The 24742-nt window shown below is 26.5% G+C and overlaps 1 protein-coding gene across 1 annotated transcript in view; it reads right to left on the bottom strand.

Annotated features, from left to right (window-relative positions):
• Positions 1-23152, bottom strand: part of LOC113552222 (5-hydroxytryptamine receptor 2B) — an 85552-nt gene extending 62400 nt beyond the window's left edge. The window contains exons 1-2 of the mRNA XM_026954977.1: positions 22680-23152; positions 3861-4726 (exon numbers count right to left, since the gene is read on the bottom strand). Coding sequence (XP_026810778.1) covers positions 3861-4692 — 832 coding nt within the window. The 5' untranslated portion in view covers positions 4693-4726; positions 22680-23152. The remainder of the gene's footprint in view (positions 1-3860; positions 4727-22679) is intronic.
• Positions 23153-24742: the final 1590 nt, after the last annotated feature.

The following is a 24742-nucleotide window of genomic DNA, read 5'->3' as shown; positions in this document are numbered from 1 at the left end:
TAACAAAAAATTATATTCTTAACTGCATTGTGCAAGGAGTTTTAGTGACAAATATCAAGTCAATGAATTATAAGAATCTATTATAGTACATATATGCAGTTTCCCTACATAGTAAATTGGATGGCAATACGATTAACAAATTATGAGGATATATTTACAGGTAATCACTAATTTGTATATAGAAAAAACAACAACATTATTAATAAATTGAGATTTCTAATATTAATTGTATTAAATAATTAAGTCTCATAGTATAATAAATTATAATCATGAAGTTTATATCCAAAGCAAACTTAATATGAATTAAACATATAGTGTAGACATAAAATTTAATTTCAAATATCCTTTTTTTAATCGTTGGATATATATATATATATAAATTGATTTTTTTTGTGACTAGCATTTATTTTAGATGATCAGTCATAATGGATATGAAAAAATGTTTATACATTTTTTTTTTTTTTTTTATTAAATTAATGTTAACAACAGCTCGTACCTACAGTCGATGACAATAAGTGCAAACTCTTTAGTTTCTAGTGAAAAGTCGGTCAATAGTATAGTTGGGATATCCGGTGTTTTTTTTACCATATCTAATATATTATCATGTATACATAACTCACATGGTATTGTATTGTATTGTAATAAATAAGCTAACGATAAAAATCACCTTCTTTTCTATAAAATTCTTTTAGATTTTTTAACAGTTAAAATAAAATCAATATAAGGACCTATAGTTAAACTGCAAATATTTTATATTTTCAATCACATTTATACCTAATAAATAAGTAACCATATTAGTTCATTGTTCACATAAAACTAGCGGAAAAGAAAATAATTTCTAAGAACTTTGAAGTGCTGCTTTTTCACCCGGGATTTCCAACCCTCGACTGACTAACATTATACAGTTTTTGTTATCAACATCAAAATTAATTAAATTATTGAACAGTACATTTTTACATGTATAATTGCATTAAAGTGATTTAATTAATCGAACTAATGAGATTTTTTTTTTATAATTATTTTTTACGCATAAATGAATTACATTTACTTATGTTGAAAATGTTCAATTTTGTTATCAAATCAATGCCATTTTTAACGAACAAATTTAAATAATAATTTCAATAACCTTGTTTTAAATCAATTTAGCATTGAACTTTGTGTTGTTGATTACATTAGTGAAAATAAAGATGTACGCCAACCCCTCAAATTTAGTTTTTAGTAGAAGTATTTCCTAATTTCTGCATGATGTTCCATGTAGCTATTGTTCTTCCAGTAAATATGACAACCCATGAAAGATCATTTTTCACTATATGTTACGTACAAAAACGTTGTTTCGTACTTGTATGAATCAAGATAGGTTCATCAATGTAATTATTTTGAATTCAGAAAGTAACATTAGTATCAATTATGAATACGTAATAATATATGTCTCGGAAAACAACGTAGATACGTATTCAATTATACAAATGCAATTGAATTACTTCTACTTTATTGGATTTAAATAATTATAACTAAAAGTTACTGATAATTTTTTTGAATCATCAAAAAATATTTGTTTAATTGTTATGCTTATAATGATTCTGAATCACTGAACCACGATGTACTCTAGGACCTAGATAGTATTGAAACAATTTTTCTGAAACGTTGTGTGGTGGATAAGATTTTTAAACTATAAGTTGACGCGCAAATCTGTGTTTCGCAATCCTCGGACATCACGTTTTGATAGCCATAATTCACTACAAAATAGAGATAATATCTAGGACAATAATAATCGTTGTCTGTGTTTTCTAAAGAAAAAAAAATATTAAACAAATAGTAATTTTTAGTAATGTGACTATCAGTGTTAAACATTTTTCTACAAAGCTACAGCTTGATTTTTTCAATGGTAATCCCAGGTTAGATTTATTTAAAAAAAATCTAATAATTAAACTTGAACCTTACCGAGTCGAATATATTTTTTTTTTGTCACACCCTGTATCCCGTTTGTAGAAAGACATGGGTAGGTACGTAGGTATTAAAAACATAATTATTGGTAATTTGATTAAGATCACCGATACCACGGTTAATAATAATTAAGTAATTTATTAGTAATTATGCATATAGCAACACAAGTTCATAGGTGACATTTATTCTAGAATTATATATATATATTTATATATAGTGGAATAACAATAAAATCTAAAACACTGGAATTACCTAATATTTATAAATATTTTTTTATTTACTTATAAAGTTATATTTACACAAGATAACGAGGTCAGATAACATAATAATATACTTGTTGTTTTAAATCACAACATAATACAAAACAGCAGATTCGTATAAGGATTGTAGAGAAAAAGTGGGGTCATGATTTTCAAAAAACATTATCTGGAAACTAGTAGAATTTTCAAGATAGTTTTCAGAAGTAATAGTTATATGAAAAGGGACAGGGAAATGAGAGAAGTGAGATTGTACTTTGAAAGTAATGAGAGAAAGAAAACAGGATAGGAGATAGAAAAGCACCTTCGGGACACCCGACGTCAGTGTAAACTTAAGAGAAGATGAACCAAGGACAGACACATGGAGGGATCGATTAGTAAGATACGGCCGTAACAGGAATTTACCTATTGCACTTAAAATGACTGAAACGACCGAATAGATCACGTCATATAAATAAATATAAGAATACATACCAATTTATTGCGCTCGGTTATTTTTAGGGTTAATACTTAGTATATCATTTGAGATAGATAATAATCGGTGGTTATTTAAGTATAAAATATGTAAAAATAATATTTATTATATTCAGTAAAACTTACTCACTTATATATAAAAAAAAAAAAAAACTAGTTGGCATTAAAATAATTTATCCTTTTATCATTTTACCATTATACAAATTATAATACGTATGAATAAAAAACATACAAATTAATATTTGTGAACGTGTTTGTTTTTAATTGTGGTACAATATAATGTGATAGCAAAAAAAAAAAAACATTTTAAACCTTTGAAATCAATTATTGTAATGTTCTGTGTAGATTGTAGATGTTTATATACATAGATATCTACTTTTTTTTTTAAATTTACTTAAACTGTTACGAAAAAAAAAAAAACAATCAAGAGTAATATAAATAAGACGATCAAATATAAAACTGAAGTATAAAAAGTCGCATGTAGTAAGTGCAACTAATTATAAATAATTAGTCATTTTTGGTGTTAAGATTTTATTTTATTTTTTGATTGTATTTTATATCTTCATAATGTCGTTTATTCATTTTTTTGATTTGTGATTTAAAATGACAATAGCTTTTAGGTAGCCACGTGATTTATATTTTTTTTACCCATCATACCTATAGTGTATACAGATAATAAAATGGTATAGTATTATGTGTTGATTATTTATTTTATGGTATATAATATCGGACCAGTAGAATTATTTTGTCATGGGGGGGGGGCGTAAAAAATTAAACAAAGCTTAATACATTAACATTATAACACAATATACATAAATTTAATTGTTATAAATATTAAAGAAAAAAGTCACGGGGGGATCTATCCCCCATATCCTCCCTACCGTTTGACCAACACTGTATCGGACTGTTGTATCTACCTACGTTTTCGATGAAAGTTCTAAATGTTAAATATAAGAAGGATGTTCGTAAATTTTTTGACAAAACGTTTAAATGTAATAATATACGTATTTAAATTCGAAACTTAAGTACCTACCTATTTGTTTTTTCATTATTTTATAATATTTCAACCGATTTTAACTTTGGTCTCGAACGTTTTGTATTGCATTGGATGCGCAGCTCTACTACTGACCAGACATCTTAAACGTACTTACAATATACTTCTATTGGTCGTAGACTTGCACTTACCGTAGAATCCTGGTATGGCGCCGAGCGGCATGACGAACAGGCACACCAGCAGGTCGGCGATGGCCAGGGACAGGAGAAAGTAGTTGGTGACGTTCTGTAGCTGCCTGTCCAAGCATATGGCCAGACAGACGAGTATGTTGCCCACGCCGCCGGAAGCGATGAACACGACAACGAATAGATACTTCCAGTTGTACCAACGTTGGTGGTCGTCCCTATCATTGTCGGCAGCGGCGGCGACGGTGGCGCGCGGCCACTGTTCGCCGCTTATCGAACATGTCACCTGGTTGACGTCGTCGCGATGGTCGTGGCCACCACCGCCGCCGCCGCCGCCGCCGCCGCCGCCGCCACCGTCACCATCACAACGGACAACGGTGACGGCGTTGCCGCGGGCCGTTTCGGGCAGGCCGACGGACACGGCCGGCTGTCCGTCGAAGTGGGCCGACAGTCTGGCGGGCAGGTACAGCCTGACGTCGGCGTCGGTGGCCCCGGACAGCGCGTCGGTACAGGCTAGCGCTCCCGCCGCCCGCCGACAGTCCAGCGTCCACGTGCCCCCACAGTCCAGCCTGTCGACCCGGGCCTCGGTCACCAACAACTTGTTCCCGTTTGTCGTCGCGGTCATCACCATCTCGGTGCCGGCCACCGCTACGGCGGCGGCGGTGGCCGCGGTGGTGGCGGTGGCGGCCGCGGCTGCAGCGGCGGCGGTGCTGGCCGCGGTCGTCGCCGAACCGTTGTTGTAATAGTTGCCGTTGTCTTGGTACACGGAGTACACCAGTCGGCAGATGACCTGCGCCAACCACACCTTTCCAGCTCCGTCATCGTGACCGCTGCCCATTACATTTTCTTCTGTTCAACGCACGAGACTCGAGCTGAAAAGAATATATAAATGAATGTCTTACGTGATTTTTTTTACTGTTTTTTCCCTCTTTTTACGGGCACATATATCTATTTTTAAGTAATTATAGTATTACTATACGGTATGACGTGCCGCCGAGCTATATAAAAATGCATGCACGTCGTTGGTAAATTCAGATAGTTTAGAAATCGTACAATTGCAGTTGGTCATGAAAACGAGAACAAATCAACGCTTACTCTGTGTGTGTGTGGACTGTGAGGTATTCATAAACAATAATCATCGTTGTAATCAAAGGATTATTATTTATTAATAAAATATAATATTATAGTTTCTGGTGGATATATATATATATTATTGTTATCTACAAATTGCATTCAATGACATACATTAATCTTCGAAATTCACGGAACATACCCATAATGTATAATAATATTATGTACCATCGTGTCCGCATACGATTGTTCTGGATTAGATTTAATTTTAAATTGTTTACATCATGCACGTATTATAACATCATTTTTGTTTTTATATTTTTTTTTTTTTTATTATTTAACCTATTCATTGTAATTAAATGATAAACGTGCGTTATTTTTGTGTTAATACTAAAATCTCATTTTCTAAAAATTAAAGTATAATATAAATACAATGTGATGAGGATAATAGCTAATTGTCAATAAATTGTCCCTTATTCTCCAAAGGACCCCTTGCAATCCGTCGTTAAGTAGATTTATCAAACGAATAGGTATTCTATCGATCATTACAATCACTAACTTCCTTGGTTAAGTTACGTCTGCAACGATATTAATACTTATTTTATTCTGTGTACCTATAATACCTAAGTACATATACCTATTTATATCAGAATATTCATACTAAGGACTAAAGTAATATTCTATTAATTCTCTCGTTGCAAAGTCGTATTACTTACTCTCCGACGTTCCTAACCAAACCTTTACCACACGTGGGGAATTATTACACATTCGACCGAAGTATTATCAGAACCCTTCAAATACCGTTATCTGCCAGACGAGTCCCGATGACAGTCCCATGAAAGGGAATAATATTATTGTCATCGGTCACACGCACCAAACTGATTGACAGTGACAATATTTTGACGGTAACACAGAATTTTATAATTTTAATAAATATACAAAACTTCAACGTTAAAATATAGAATAATTGTAATATGAATTGGAAACGTTCAATTTATCAAATATAGTGTAATTGAAGATTAATCACAGACAGTTTTGATAGAATTAAAATATATTTTCCTCTTTTATAGAAAAAAAAGCATAGACAATTTCTGACTAATGGTTTTTTTTCGTTTTTAACCATGTTGTATATAGTGTTAACAATTGATTTTGTTTTTATTGATTTAAAAAATAATAAAATTCCACTTTTAAAACAATTTATTATAACTGCAAGGACAAAAATTATTGTTAATGAGATGCGTGTATGACATTCAAAGAGTAGAGACTAAACAATATTTTTTAAATAATAAAAGATTGACTACATTATAATTTATATAATAGGTACTATTATAAATTATTGTCCAATACTCACTTAACATCATCGGTTTCGATGATAAATTATAATATTTATTTTATAAATACATTGAAATACGATAGAAATTGGCAAGCACAATAATTGTTACTAACATAGTTAGATATTTTCAAAGCATGTCTTTGAAATATTTGTAAGTAAATAGTCTATATTATGAAAGTATACAGATAACTGATAAGTATTAAAATATTAGGTAAATATGTGTGATATACAGTTAACTTTACTATTATAGTTGTATGTTAACCACATAAAAGCACACATGAAATGGATTAATAAAATAATATAAGAAAAGGAATCGGAGGAAAAAAGGTAGCAAGCGGGTATCGCTCTGCTGTACATTAAATGTTGAGTGGGAAACTATTATGAGAGTGTTAAATTTGAATTCAAAGATGTACCATTGTATACTTAAAATGATTTTCAGCGGAAATGGTCTGTCAGCCTATATCACAAACCATATTTTATGATATGTTTTTTTATTATATACTTAGTTATTTAAGTTATTTATGCTACTTTTAGTATTGATATTTCAAGAAATTTGAGTGAATAATTTTTGATAGAAAAAATTAACCAAAAATGCCTATAAATAGTTCAAAAATATTCAAAATATTTATTTTTTTTACCTCTCTAAAGTACAAACTAGATCTAATTTTTATCAGATACCACCCCCGTTTTTTAAAAATTATTTTATCAACAAAGTATTTATCGTGTACACAAATAAAAAAAAAACACACACACACATCATTGTAAAATCAATACATTTATCGCTCCACTCAGAATCTAAAACTTAAATGTGTGTTATCAAGACGTATTTCTAGATACCTTCAACACTGCGTCATTTATTCGTCGTGTGTAAATGACCTCATGTGGCGAGAAGCAAGAATTGTGGTGAAATGATAAATGTACCTGTGAACTACGGTCTATGGCGTGTAGGAGAATAAAAGAGGTTATTGAAAAGTTTCTCAACATGAGAACTGTTCATATCTCAAAACAATAGTAAAATGTCTCAGTGTACATGATATATTAACACGTAATATGTAGGCCAATTTTGATAAATTGATAATTTAAGATGGACCGTTTCTCAAAACTTAAAATTACCTTGAATTAGTTTTATAAATTATTCAAATACTCCAGAAAGATTAATAATTGAGATATATTTATACATAAACAAAAAATTGCATTATAAAAAATACACTTAATAATATATATTATAATAATATATTCTACTAAGACTTTTATATTATATTCTTAAAAAATGAACTATAATTATTGTTCTTTAATTTATAACCCATTAAATAATATATTTTAATTATATTTCTAAAGGAGCATTCTTTATTTTTGCATTTCTTAAAAACTATGTTTTAACAATACAAAATCAAATATAGTATTTTTTTTTTTTTTTTTTTTTTTATTAATAATTTAGGTAAGACAATTATTTTATGTTCAGAACTCTATAAGAAACTGTGTTTAATATAGAAGCATAAAGGCATAAATTAGTATATTATTTTATATTTATTTATTTATTAATATCTATTACCTAAATAATAAATGAAAACAATATTAATGTTTTGATTAATCATTTTAATCTATACATTTTTAATAGTTTTTCAACATAATATTAAAATCAGTTCACAATTTTTTTATAGATAAATAATTCTAGTTATTTATGAACATTTCATGCAAACATTTATTATTATTATTATAAAATATAAGAAATGATATACTCGTCTCCTTCTCTAAATCTCGATAAAACAAAACTTATCAACTGAACTATTTTGTAAGGAACTGAGTTGTTATTTCATATAGTTATACTTTGTGATTAATAGTTTTTAAAAAATAGTAAACAAAAAAAAATCAATCAATTCATATTTTATTAGCTTTATGAATTGATAATTTTTTAAAAAGCTTATTGTACTTTCTACAGTTACACTTATTATTTTTATGATTTACGCGTATTATTATAGTTATAAAACTTTTAATAAAAACTTATTAAAATAAGGTTATAGAAATCCTCATTTTTTTTCTTAACAAATTTTACCTTTGAATACTCAAAAATCACACCGTGAATTAGTGTAAATAAAATATATATCACGATAAGTGATAACTAAAGGTACCTATCAGAACTATATCATTGATATATAAATTTTTTTTTCACAATTCACTCAACTTGACAACTATAATCAACTTTAATTATTTTATGCATGTATTACATATCATTATCATATGATCGATGTGATATTAATAGAATTTAATTACAGATTTATAATATGTAAATTCTAGGTACTTTTATAAATGTATTTGACTATGATAACACAGTAAAAATAAAACATGAAATATAGATGTATACATAATAAATGTATACCAGAACAAATTAATTGAATGTAATTTACATTTAAAATAAAGCTAAGTGCGAAAGAATGATGAAAATTACGTAGACAAGTGAATTTTTAATGATTTTTTACTAACACAAAATACAAAAAAGGACACACAACTTATGTTTGCACTGATATATCGTCGTTTAAAACAACTTTTATAGCACATTTGGTAATAGTGTAAAAATTATGGATAATAAAAAACAAAAATATAATGATTCAAACATATAGATACATTGATAACATTTTACTTAAACATATTTTTAATATTATAGTAAAAATGACACAACATAAAAAATAAACTTCACTGAAATATTTTAAAAATTACATATTTTCAATTCATTATTTATAATACCAACCAAATAATAGTATTTAAAAACGTATTTAATGCATTATGTTTACATTATTACAACAGGATATGTAATACAATACATCAGCAATTGGATAATAGTTCGCTAACACGTGTAAATAAAATATGTAAACGTTTATTTCTTATTCTAATTAATTTATTTTTATCATTATCATATTATTATGACAATAAAATATAAAACAAATTTAAAGCATTTAACCTTTAATATACTCAGTGTATACTGTACAGTTTACACTACTGTATACGATATGTCTAATAATTAATTTGTTTAAAATAAAATATATATATATATTACAATTTAAACCTTAACAAATAAAAATGATAGTGATTAAAATAATCACTTACAAACTATTATTTGTAGAATGGTTAAAAAACAATTCATTTTATTAATTACACAACAGTGTTAAATCTGAAATATGAGAAATTCAACATTGAACACCTAATTAATTATAATCATACATGCATTTAAATATCTAATCCACCATTATTACTTAACCAAAAATATTTAATTATAAAATATCAATATTAACTATGATTAATTGACACTGGTATGTTAGTACATTAATAAAATTTTATCCATTCGCTTAATTTTAATAACAAATAATTTGACTTCACAAAACATATACTCATTGGCCATTGCATCTTGATATTATAGTGAAAATAATATTGTATTATGATAATTATTAGATAATAATAATAAAAAAAAAAAGAAAAAAAACATTCAGTCTTAATCATGTATCATTCTCATAGATAGGTTTGCCGTTTTAATTTGCTTTTAAAAATAATAGTCAATATTATAGCTTAAATTAAATAATATTTTATATTATTAACAAACAGTGTAACAGTAAAAAAGGAATTTAATTTTATAATATACACTATTGCATTAACTAAATTGCCTTTTATTCGCTATTCGGATTTTATCTCTTAATTAGATACTGATTTATACATGTAGGACTGATGTCCCTACATTCAAGTTGGTCCCTTTTTAGGAGTGATACACAAATACTTATATATTTCACACCACAGTGAAACCAAGTGTTTTTCATATTAAGCATGAAACAATACTAAGTATTTTTAAATCTTAAATATGGACCTGTTATACGAGTACAATAGCGTTACATTTTTTTCTCACATTTTCTTTTGAAACCATAACCCAATTTTCCAGATCAATTATTACAGCTTCAATTCGTTCCATTCTCGACTGCTAGTCATTGAATCATTAATTTTATCTAAAAAATCTACTAATTAATAAATTAAAAGTTGTCCAACAGAGCGTATAAAAGGAACCACATACAATCAGTGAAATTTGTATTATATCACAAAACTGTGTTGTATCGGGGAAAATGGATTAAACACTTGTGCAAACATAACCACAAATAGACAATATATTATGCCATACATGCATTTAATAATATGAATATTTTATGAACATTTTACATATGTAATATACTGTTTTTTAATTGTTACTGGAAAAATAAGTATCCTTTACAAGTATGTAACAATACAATTTTTAAATGATTAAAAACTATCCATAGATGCATTTCATTCCTTATAATATCCTAAGTAAATTTAGTAATTATTATGATTGAAAATGTAAATAAAAAGAACATTTTTAGTAACACATTAAATTCAAAAGTATACAATATTGTTTATAAATTATCCCAATAGTAACGATATACATTCGTAATAATATACTATTATATATACAGGTTATGAATAAATTAAAGATAAAGAATTTACTACTAAAAATAATAAACTCTAAATTTTAATTTAAGTTAATAAATATAAATGGATACTCTTTTCAGAACACGTATCTACACACTAGGTAAGACTATCAATACAAAATAAAACAAATATATATATATTATTATGTAGTTAAAAATACAATAAATATAAGGAACTAATTAGAAGACAATTTTTAAGATGAAAAAAAAGTGAGCAAGTGGATACTACTCTATACATTAAGTGTCAAATTAATCGCTGTTATAGATATAACAAATTTGAATTCATTAATAAATTATCATTGTATTCAAAAAACAGTTCTGAACGAAGGCCCCTCAGTCCACACTATCACTAAGTATATTTCATAAAATTATATTTTTTGATATTTTGATATCGATACTAAAGAAATTCATTTTTCTAATAGTACTGTAGCAGGTTGATTTAATTTTTACTGAAAACATATTGAATTTATTAAATTATTATAATAACATATATTAAAAACCTATAGTTTATACCTCACTATATCATTGATTTTTGAGTACTTCCCATAAAACAATGTGAATAAATGTATGGAATAAATATATCACACGTAAAAAAAAGTCTACATATTTTTAAAAAATCATTGCATATAGTGAAGTTCATAATGTACCTAAACATTTTTACGTCTTTTACAAACAATGTTAGTGAATTATAACAAAATAATGAACATCATCATTATTCATCGATTAAATATGATATTTTTTCAAAGCTTTAACTTCAAAGTATTCTGTAAATTCAAAGTATTTAGACAATTTAATCATGTATTGAAAATAATCATGTTAACATTTTATGACAACTCCAAGTATTTACAATTATTATTGTCCGGTTCTTTAAAAATCATCGTATGAGTGCCAAAGTATTTTATTATTAATATCGGATACTTAAGGTTGTGTTATACTATACTGAGAATGGCTTCATGTCACTGAAAGAATTTTTCGTTTTGCGAATGTGAGATTTTTCAGGGTACTTACCAATTACCATGGATATTATAGAATGGATAGGTTAATCTATATAATAAATACCCATAAGTGAGAGGTCTAGCGTTCTCGGAGTTTTGGTAATATCCCCGTCAATGCAATTGTTACCAGTAGTAACCATTAGGTAACCATTCCTTAGCACTAACATACATTGACTTTTTCATAGTATAAAAAATATATTACTCTATAGCTTATCATTTGGGAACGGTCAGGATGGCCTACGGATTTTTCGTCCCACTAAACCCTTATTCCAGGGATAAAGATTCTCGTGTTGTATTTATTATTATAATAAGTTTTAAATTCAAGGGATATAGCTGATGGATACCATAAATACTCTTAAAAACGTGGTGCATTTGTAAAATATAAAATTGGTTTCCAACTCCAATAAGTGATATGACATCATTATTAAAGTTTGTACGTAGCAACCTGAACCCTTGCATAATGTTTACCAATGAAAAAACGTACTATTGGTAAACATCATTAAAAAAAAAAAAAAACTAAAAATAGTTCCTTCTCACTTTAAGTACTAAGTTGGTTCTAGATACAATGTTCAGCAGTGTGCTACCAATAATTGTACATCTATAGTTATATTATTATAACAGCGATTGTCAATGTTTGATAGAAAAAATTATTTTATTGAGAGGACGTAACACCCACATATGTTTTCTCTATCTTCCGCAAGTATTCCAACTTAGTATAATAACCTTTAATAATAGAGTGAATTGACCTATTAACTCTCCTAATCAACTGAAATGTAAGAATATTATTTATAATTTAACATAGGTTTTCCGATACTTAAATTGTGAATCAAATTGTGAGTATGTAAAAATTAATAATAATAAACTTGTAATATCGTAGAAAACTCATTTGAAAACAAATAATATTCTTACATTTAACTTTCACGTTATGTCAATTCAACCTATTATTAAGGTTACTGAACAAAATTGGAACTGACAAATACTAATTTGTTATGTTTTTCGTTAGTAGAGATACAGTGAGAGATAACGTGAGTATGACGTTTTCTTAAATAACCAATAAATAGCTAACCAAAAAGCATATCAAATATAATGTGTTATGCATTATAATAAATAACACAATAGTTACAGTAAATAAACGAATATATAAATATTATAAGTAATAAGGTTAGACTTTGAACATACGACCTGAAGAGAAATGCATGTAATATAATTCATGAATTGCATAAGAATTATAGTATATGATTTTTAATTAGTAATTATTCCAACTACCTATAATATAAACTATTATTAAATCATCGAAGAAATAAGTATATTTCATATTTTCTGAGCCAAATCAATCTTCAAACCAAGTCCAACGTCAGTTCTTATAAGTATCTATTTTATTTGTTTAAGACTACCGATTCAAACATTTCACTAAACCAAAACTCATATAGAATAATTTTTTGAGCATTGCACTATTTTTCATTTCTCTTAATTGCCTTAATACTTGATAAAAAAAAAAATCTGTAAAATAACATTAACAATGACTATAAAATATGAATAATTTACAAAAATATTGATTATGCTCGTTATAATAGTCAAAAATAAATAAAATCAATTAAAAATTATACTACATGTAAAACGAATTATTATTTTTATGATATTAATTGATGATGAAATGATGAATGTAAGTACAAATTAATAAAATATATTCTTTGATCATTTTTCCGCATATTTATATACATATTATCTGCTTGTATTCTTCACCTATTTTAAAATGATTTTGTTTACTAAAACTTTAGTTTTTGATTGTTTATCAACACCTTTAAAGATAACTTACTTTTGTAATTTCCTTTTTTCATAAATACAATTTTATATTTCTTCTGTCAGGGAAATAATATAATTTCGAAGTTTGTTTTTTATTTTTATATTAAAAATATATATATATAATATAAATATCAAATATTATACAGTTTGTTAAGCATTCCATTGTAATTATTGTGATTGAATAAACTTAAAATTGTATTTTCAGATTAATACATTAGTTATAAGAATAATACATTATACGAATTTAAAATCTGTCACGACTAAACGATACAATTTTTTTTTATTATTACAGTTTGTTTGGTAATTGTTAAGACAGTTTTTGTGGATGTTATTTTTATTCCATTAAAATTGTTTGAAATTCTTGTTTCAGAAGATGCATTGTAAATTCAAAACTTTTTCTTGTATAAAAATATAAATTATAGAAGAAAAATTATTAAAATCAACATTTAATAACAATTATGTTATTATATTATTAGATCTGCGTTAGACTATCTCAGTTTGGTATAAATGTAATTTTTAAAAGAAATGCATTTTATAGAACATATAGCAAAATCTAATTTGAATTAATTTTACATCGTTGGCAAGTCTTCGAGGTTATCATTTACCTTTAGGGCTTTAATGGTAATCTTCATTCGATAACGTTGGAAATTTACAAATTTGGTTTTATGCTAATATTTATTATGTATAACAAAAAAAATCCTAAGTTACACATATATCTTGTAATACATTATTTCCCAAGAGATTTTTTGTTACATAAGATTATATTTAAATTCAAATAATGGAATAAAACTTCCTCGTTTAATACCACCATTAAATAGTTTCATTTAAAAACGAACCTGTTTGGTATTAATAGTCCAATAACTTATTGATATTATATTTTTTAAATACGTAAACAATTTAAATTATTTTTGTTAACTAGGGTTATTTAAAAAAATATATTTTTTAGTAAAATAGAACAAAATAAATACAATACCAAGTTGAAAATCAAGTTGAAACAATATTCATTTTCCAAAACTTAAATAAATATTAATATTTATTTTTAATATAACCAATGTAACATAATAATAATAATTAATAATTTCAAAAAATTAAAAATGATCTTATGCAGAATAAATGAGATCTAAATAAATGGTTGGCAGATAATTAAAGGAGTGCGTCTGTTTAAAAAGCATTTACTGATTATTACTATGATAAGAAAAATTGAACGAAAGTTTTGAACAACAGATCACAATAAATACATTATACTTTCACCATCAAAAAAATATAGTTTATCAACACAATGCAGTGACTTTAATAACTTTTAAGAGACTTTAAGAAACACAGTCTTGCATCGTAAAATCATATGGCAGAAGTTCGACTTCGAAGTGTAGGCAACAAAAGTTAAGAATTTCCTATTGGTTCTAATAAGGATCCAAAGTTGTGGGAGGATGCCATTATTAATTCATGGGTTTATCGAATAATATTCAAAGACAGTATTTAAAACCTACGCGTATATTAATGCGTACTTACATTTTATTTGAACGAAAAACTTGTAAGAAATCACATTAAATAAATTTAATTTACTGTTAAAATATTAACAATGCATAATGTCAAATTTCGTTGCCAGTCAATAATTTTTATCTAAAATGACTGTTGTATACCTTTATAATATAATGTATATAATTTATTTAGGTGTATATTTTTAAATAGATTCTTGGATTCAAATACATGGTTTTTTAGTCTACGTTGGCTTTAAGTAAACTAAATATAAGTAAATTATATGATTTTAAGAAAAAAAAATTGTATTATAACATCAGTCTATAGTTTTGGTTGAATCTTGTATTCAATTTTTTGATTTAATTCTATAATTGTGAGCCTATGATTACCTGAACGAATCTCATCAAGTACACATCACTTATGAAATATTTTGCAATATACCGTTAGAGCTTGTGCGAGCTAAATTAATTAGCGAAGTTTTAATATTGTGAAGATTGAAATTAGTCGACTTGTTATTTAGTACAATTAATATGTCATTATCTAATATTATGCTAAATGTTTTTAATTATATTTAGTTATATTTTTGAACGAAGTTTTACTGCCATAATTACTATACTATATATTAGACAGTTGGTTTGATATCGGACAATGCATTGAAAATTGTCTTGCGTATTATTCTGGTTAATCTGTTTTTACAACTCAGCGTTATTAATTTAGGTCCAACTAAATCGATTATTTTGAGTATAATTATTATAACGTTGATATTGAAAGTTACACATTCATCTCTCGAATTAATTATTGTAGTATAATGTGACCCCTATTTATCAAATTCTCTTGTAGGTAATCTATATTTATATAGTTTATATTTTAACAATTAATTGTTAATTGACAATCATTATACCATCATAAAAAATTTGCACTTCTTAAAAAAAATTAATTTAATTTAAATTATTACCTAACCTACAGAAATGTACAGTTAAAAGAGATTTTCACTAGTGTTTTAAAGTTGAGAATAAATAATCAAATTATATTACTAACTAATTATTCATACCAGTTACCTGTTAATCAAATTTTTCAGATTTGTGTAAATCTTCAGAAAACATTTTTAGATAACACAATATGTAAACCGTAAATATTTTTAATCTAAATTATTTAATACTAATTACGCAATAAATATAATTATAATAGAATAAGATATAGTGGTTTTAAACGTGTTTCATTTCATACTCAGGTAATTTATATGTAAAAATCAAACAGATTTTATTATCATAGTTAAACGTGCGAGTTTCTTAATTAACCAAAACAATAAACTCAAATTCAAAACTCTAAAAACGCATTTTCACCTCCAAAAATATAATAATGTAATGAATTACCAATTTTATTATTGCTTTTATTCTTCATTTCGATCAAAATTTAAAATAAATAGAAAACAATTCAGTAGTTATGAAAAATGAAGGTAATCATAGCTTTTAATCTTGAACATAATATCACATTTAGGTACTCTATCTCAAACACTAGAAAAATGACCAAATCATTTTTAATACGACAAAAGATTTTAAAAAATATTATTCATTTTTTTATTATTATTATTATTATCTATCTCAGACACTAGAAAAACGACCAAATAATTTTTAATACGATAAAAGATTTAAAAAAATATTATTCATTTTTTTATTATTATTATTTAATTTAAATCAATTTTAATATATATAATGAATACATCTAATACTTAAAAATGTTTTAATGTATGCAAAGTAAAACGAGTTTTTTGGAGTATTATATGTTTAACTTTTTGCTTAAATCCGTCTTAAAAGTAAGCATACGGCACGTTAATATTGTCACCCGATTACGTGCCAATAGTGAAAGCCGTTAAATTATGTAACATCTTTTTTTCTCCACAGTTGACTTATTCAGACTTTTTTTTTAGTTATTGTCTGCCAAATAGTTCACAGGACTTGTGAAAAAATGTGAAAACATTAAGCCGTCTAAACCGGCAGATTATTTTGATTTATTATTTCCTCGCACCGCCCGTATACTACCCCATCACATTCCTGGTTAAGCGTCATAGTGGTCTCATACACAATATTTTTCTTTGTCGACTACTTTTGGCCCTTGTATTGACATGTTATCTAGAAAATCTCCTTACCCTTTCTATCATCTTTTATTCTGTCATTTTGATATTGCCCTTACAGAATAGTAGTTTTCATTTTGATTACTAACTGACGTGCTTATCATATAAATTGGGTGACATACACTTTTTCATACGTATAGGTTCCTATGACAGGTAAAGTAGTTTCGGTATCGTGTTTAACATTTACAGGGCAAACGCATATCAATTATTACTGAAAATATAAATGTATAAATGCAAATATTTATTATCTGCCAGATATATTTTGATGTATTTCGATTATTGTTATCTATTCGATAAAAAGTGTAACAGCACCTCTCGTCAAATATAAAAATTATATTATTGATTGAACATCGCATTTAAAAAAACATTATTAAAATACAAATATCTAATAATTTGACATTACTTCTTAAGGACCTTCTTTGAGAGTCCTATATATAGGTTTAAGTATGCATAAGATGATTAGCTAAAATTAATCTTATGTATTGATTCCTTAAGTTTCTACCCACACAATTTAAAAACAAAACCAATAACTTTTTAGGCATACTGGTTTTTACACACAAAAAAAGTATAAGAAACAATAGCAATTAAATATTTTCATTGAATAGTATCTTTTAATTAAAATATTTAAGTTTTTAAAGTTTAAGAGTTTAAAAAAATTAACTTTTTTAATTTAAATAAGGAAAATAATGCTTTTTATGACTAACAAAAAAAAATGTTCTAATTGCAACAACAAATTAATAATGACAATTATAATACGCCTAAAATAAAAATGATCTTATCAAATATATAATATATAAAATTATAACTCAATTGTCTCGATTTATTTTTTGAATCCTTTAAATTGAATTTAAAATTATGTACTAAGAACCGCTAATTTTTTTCTTATAAAACAAAAAAAATTAAAACGAACTCAATTATTTAGTACACATACCACATTAAAAATATTCCTTTTAAGTATATAATTAAAACTACTATACTCCATAAAACTTGATATAGAATGAAAGGAGGGGGCTAACAATAATTTAATTTATTAATCAAAAAATGTAAATAATAATATGGTAATCGATTTTTCTTTTACTCTGAATTATATTTATCACATAATTTATTTTACAATTCACCGAAAATTGCTATTACACTACAATCTAACATAACCAACATACAATCTACAATACTACCATATATTTAGCATAATTTATATTCCAGAATTTATACAAAATGAATCTATAGTGTGACTTAATATGAACGATTTAGTTTCTATTAAGTGATAAAAATTGAAAAGAATAACGCACGCCAAATGTTACGATACTTTTGAGATTTGACTATTGTTTATTTATAATTTACAAAATTACCGAAAAAAAAATAAGTCTAGAGAAGCATACACAAATTCAAAAATAATAAACAATTACATAGGGAGAATCGTCGATTGTAAAACCATAATAGAATAAAAATACTTAATCAAATTCACGATAGACACATATTATTCAGTATGCTAAAATATATTTCTTAAAGAAAATTATAGTTGTTCAGAATTCCATGACAGTGTTAAAAAAAAAACGAAATTCATTGGCCAATGTGAATAAATAAATCGTATTCGAAAATTCAAGAAACAATATTGAAAATAATTATTTCAAATCAAATAATGTAAGCAATTCATATAGAATAAAATGATTGTATTATCAAAACTACATTAACAACGCTAACCAAGCTGTTTTTAAATTATTATCGTTCAACTGGAAATAAAACAACCGAAGAATAGCTCAAATAATTACGAACTCAAATATTGAAATATCACCGTAGTTATTTATTTTATATAAAATTTAGTAGGTTTATGATGCAATAAAATAATATGTTGATAATAAAGAGTTTGAGAGTACCTTTTTAAGGAGTTCAATATGGACAAAAATATTTCAAATGTGTACATGCGGGATGTTAAGTACAATCGAAGTAATTTAAAATTAGTGTGTATGTCCCGCATATCACGACAATTCGCACATCCCAAGCAACGGTGTGGTAAGCAATATGGGCTCCGTTACGAGTTTAAGATGTATTTAGATCTTTAAATCTCAGAATATATGCTAATGAATTTAGATTAGTTTTCTAAATTCAATTTAACCATCGTTGACTATATATAAGCCATATTATATGTTTATTACTTATTACTTATTATATTTTATTATAATGGTCTAAATACCTTTATAGGGAAGTGGAGTTCAACGGTCTTATATATATATATAATATATATTTTGTATATAAAACAAGTTCAAGTTCACTTTATTTTACTAAAGCCAAGTACAAAATATACAAGTCAAACGTTTTGAAAAAAAAGTATGTATTATTATTTTTATCGTTATCGTCTTAACTCCTAACGAACTGTTAATAGTTGCCAATAATAATAGTATATTATTTAGTACTTACAGTTCTTTAGATAATAAGTAGGTATTTACTGTTATAATAATCACTTCAGGCGCGTACACAAAATGTATTTCTTTAGGGTAGGTGGGTTGAACCTCCAACCACTCACCCTGTATACCTCGATTAGGTTTAATATAACGTTGTACATGGATGTTTTATACAATACTAAACTTAAAATTGATACAATTATTACGTTTTAAATATCTATTTACATTGATTAATTTGTTATCACTTCCAGATAAATTTTTTTTTTAATTTTAATTACATTTCTAGTTTTATATTATTTTTAATTTTTCCATTATAATACTCGAGTTATTTACATTAGTCCATAATATTGAATTTAATGTTAATTTCCCTGAATATGTCGTTGTATATACTTGTGTTATACCTTCTACTTAATTAAGCAATTTTAATATAATCTACATAGGCAGCGCATACATAAATTAATATTATCCATATCGATCGGGTGACTAAAGAGATATATATTTTTGGTAAACAAAAATAAATTTTTATTTTCTAGATTATATGAATACTAATATAATTATAATACGTATTGTATGCACATACAATATTGCGAAATGAAATTCTGAGCGCTTTTACAAAAACTAGCTGCAAAACGATATGTTTGCTATAACAAAACAAAAGATTTACACCCTCTTTCCCATTAACATCCCAACCAAAATGACATTCCGTTATTTGACACTTCCGCTGTATAATAGTTGGCATTTCCCCTATAATCTATCCATTTTCAACTAAAAGCTATGGAAATACATTCTCATACAAATATTTTTCTCCTAAAATAGAACAACTATACACTATTGTTTGCACTTGAGTATTGGCTTGATCAGCTCTCGTTTATTAAATTTAAACAATTGTATCTGTTTGGTTTAATTCATAACATATTTTACCTTAACTATAAGGTACTGATATTATAACTAAATACAATAATTTTTTACAAATAATTTTTATATATTAATATGTTTTTGTTATTAAAAAAATCAAAACAGACGATCGGTCATCGTTGTGAATATTAATATTGTTTGAAATGTAGTATCATTAAAATATGAAACTACAATATATACTGTTTTTTTTTTTTTTATATGATACAAATAATAAATTATAAATTTAATCAACAGTGACCGAAAAGTAAGTTATTATTACTCAATTGAAATTGTATTTTAGTAAAATGTCAGATCAATATACAATTCGTAATAAACAAAGAAAAATAATTAACCTTTGTGGGATGTTTAAGAAATTATGATAAAATTAATTTTGAAAGGAGAATCCCAAGTTTTATGAAAATGAATAACTGAAATTAAAAACTATATTACAATGTATATAGCTAGTATTCAGTAGAATGCAGATTAATTACTTAAAGAAATATTTTGATGTGGTAGACAAACTCAATTCATATATCTTTGAGACTTAACACTAATTACTTAAATGTAATTAATATGACTAAACATTTGTCTTTCCAACATGTTACATAAGTATCTTAATTGATAACATTGTATATTTGAATATAAATTCAATTTTAGTTTTTCAAAGATAAAATTAATTTAGTGTGAAATACTTTTTTAATTATCACTGAGCTTTTTCATTCAAGTATTAAACTAAATTTTTATATAATTTAAGTATGCTTATAGATAGGGTTAGGTATCCAGTCTATACATTTTTAGTCTTAATAATAATTTTTAAATAACTCAAAAAGCCGTCAAAAAAAATTAAAAATATAATTCATTATGTATTTCAATCGTGATTTTATTCACTTCAATATTTAAACAGAGTCAAGATTGAAACACTAATTTACTCTTATCTAATTTTATAAAATAGTAAACCAGAATTATTCAACTATCTATCTACAACATCTATTTGCGACTTACTTAATTATAATTCATCAAGGTTCATTTTTTAACCATAAAATAAGTGGTTAAAATATTATATAAGCATTCCAGGTAGACAGATAATATATTATAACATTATTATATACAAATTGTATATGTTATATGATTTGTTTTTAATCAAATATTTAAAACATATTATGATATAAAGTAATAATATCATACATAATTTAAATAATACGCATTCCTGTGAAAAAAAAAAATAAAACCATTCATCAATAGATATAAAAATGTACAGTTAAAAATATTAATTAAATCTTATAAATAAACAAACAATAAAAGTAAACATATTTTTACTGACTTCTAAACAGTATTTTTTAACCCATTAATTATATTAGAAAATGTTTATTGAACTTAAAAAATAAATATAAAAAGTTAACAACTTAAAGGGTTGACAATTATTCGTGAGTAAGGTCAGGGTGGAGGAATCGTCTAACTCCTCTGCTTATTTGAAAATGTATGTAGCTTAAATGACATAAAGGCATTATAAATGAGTTTTTCCAAAATAATACAATTTATAATAACAATGTTTTTTTATTACAATAGATATAAGCATTGCTGCATATAATATATTATTGTTTAGGTATCATACTAAGAAGACAGTTTTTTCGTTGAGACATTAAAAAACAAAATAAGAATATAGCAGATCACTTTTTTCATTGTTATTAAATAATTATAATATTTATAACAAAAAGAATGTTTGAATGACTCAGTCGCCGATGATTATGAAATTGAAAAATTTTTCGTTTAGTTTAATTATTGTGTTTATTCACACAGATATGTCTGCATTAAATGGTTAATAACAAAATAATATATTTTATACAATTGTAAGGTCTTTGAAAATGTTCATAAACAGTTTATTATTTTCTTTGGACGTAAGTATTTAAATTTAAGATGCCGAATACCTACATAATATATGTAGCATAAACTCGCTCTTCATTTGATCTACATAATATAAGTCCATAAAGTATAAACTGTAAAATGCACGTATTTTAATCACGCACTAGTCATTTAACTTTATTGTTGTTACTTTTGGAATAAAAATACTAAAAAAAGTACACAAGTTATACCTATACATAAATGCTTTTGCATATTTGAAATCCAATAAAATGGCTCAATAAACGGGCTAATAAAAACTATTAAATGCATTAACATCGAATATATGTATATTATATATATTTATACAAAAATAATAAAATAATTAAAATCTAAAGCCACTTACAATTTGTCCACGTGCTCCAATCGTAAACCTCAAGTGCAGTTAACATTAGACCCGCGAAACCATGCCACGGTCATGTGCCGTGTTTAACATATTTTCAGAACACATGTTGATGGAATATAATAGCAGTGGAGAAGGAAAATAGTATTATATCGCGTTAATGAAATAACGATGTTGATTGCTTTTGTTTGTAGTTTCCACTAATGTAGACCACTGCAACAGCCACAGCTGCAGGACAATGTCCTGAACGCGTGGATTCCGATTCCAGTAGGTGTGTATGTGTGCGTGTGTGTGTGTTGTGGAGTGGAGAGGCTGGTCAGGAAAATACGGAAGGTTTATGAATATTCCAGAGGAAAACGACTTGAAAATAAAAAAATGGTTTTCAAACCGAAAAAAAATCCACGACGATTGCGTTATTATTGGCGTGAGCCCACTGCTGTCGTATAATATGGTGTAGTCGGTTGCGGTCGGCAAAGCGCGCGTTTTACCACTGAAAAACCGTATAACTCGCGTTCCGTGTTGGCGCGTCCAAAAAACACGTCTGGCCGCCGCACCTGCGTAAACGCCCTGCACGCGCTGCGGCGGCGGCCGGTGGCGCAACGCGGCGGTTTCGAGTGTCATTCGTTCGTACGTTCGTTCGTTCGTTCGAGCCGCGTCCCGATATTTAACGTAGCTAACCCGTGAAACCGGAAGAAGACGAGAGAGGAAAAAATATATAAGACGTCATCGTCGTCGTCATCCTTCAAACTGGGTTTGGCTCGATTACGATGCACAATATAAAACACAAGCAGTGATTAGCCGAGCATGCTCAACCCCCGTTTGTTTATTATTAATAAGTAATTTAATAAAATTTTTATTTTTGAAATTTCCAAATCAAAGCCCTTTATTTAAATATATAGACTTTTTAGTTCGTACATTAACTTTGTTTTATTCGTATGAGAACTGCTCTTTATATTGAAAAACATTGTCTTTTTTCTATGTTTACATTCTGATACATCTAGATCGTGATTAGAACGAGAACTGTTACTATATATAGTTTACTGAGTTATTTTACTTTGTAAACTAATAGGATAATAAGGATATTTATTGTATTTAATCTTAACAGGTTTAAAGGTGCAGCGGCTATGACGATGATATAAAATTATAATAATTAATAATATAAATAAATTAGCATTATGTGATTTGTAATGATTAAACTATAAAAAATACTAGACTGAATATTACATATAATTCATATTCTATGTAAAACTATTAGTATAATGATTATTATCCTCGTTTCATAAGTAAAATAATTTTGAAACTACTCGTTCAAATTTTGATTTACATGCATAAAAAAAAAATGTCATGCTCATCAATTTACAGTAAAAAAAAGATTGGTTTCATTATAAAAAACGATGTTTGAATCATATGAATGGTCTGACAAATCTAAGCGAGTTTCTGAAATATTATGGTCTTAAGTAGCAACAATTATAATTGTAATAAACACATTGAGCATGCTTGATAAACCGTCCTGTATATACAACTATTATGTTACGTCGATGACAATTGGGGCCGCCTTCGTTAACATAATACTATCCTAGACAATAGTAATAAATACGATCTGTTTTGGTTGGAAAATTATATTTTAATATCCAAGTTATAGTAAACTTTAACTATTTACTCGCCTCACTTAGTTACTATATTATACATTCATTATATACCCACAACTGATTAGCGGTACGCGTATAAAACGTAGATATTTGATGAATTATTGGAATATTCTACTAATATTTGGACCGTTAAGAAATATAATTACAATCACAGAAAACATAATATATTATGGTTGGGTGGTTTTAATAAGAAAAATACATGTCTTAACTTTTAATTATTAGGCCAACTATAAGAATAAATCAAAACTAAATGCACACCTATAGTTTTATTGTATTTTGTACATTTTATTATTTAATATTTTAATGTTTCGATTATCCCAATTTATTAAAGGCATATATTAGTAGATTAATCATTAATCTATAGTAATGGGAACACCACTATGAGCCATTCACACAGTTCTTCATTATTTAAGGTTA

Source organism: Rhopalosiphum maidis, chromosome 2 (genome assembly GCF_003676215.2).
Source record: "Rhopalosiphum maidis isolate BTI-1 chromosome 2, ASM367621v3, whole genome shotgun sequence".
Lineage (NCBI taxonomy): Eukaryota > Metazoa > Arthropoda > Insecta > Hemiptera > Aphididae > Rhopalosiphum > Rhopalosiphum maidis.
This window is presented reverse-complemented; position numbering and strand designations above follow the sequence as displayed.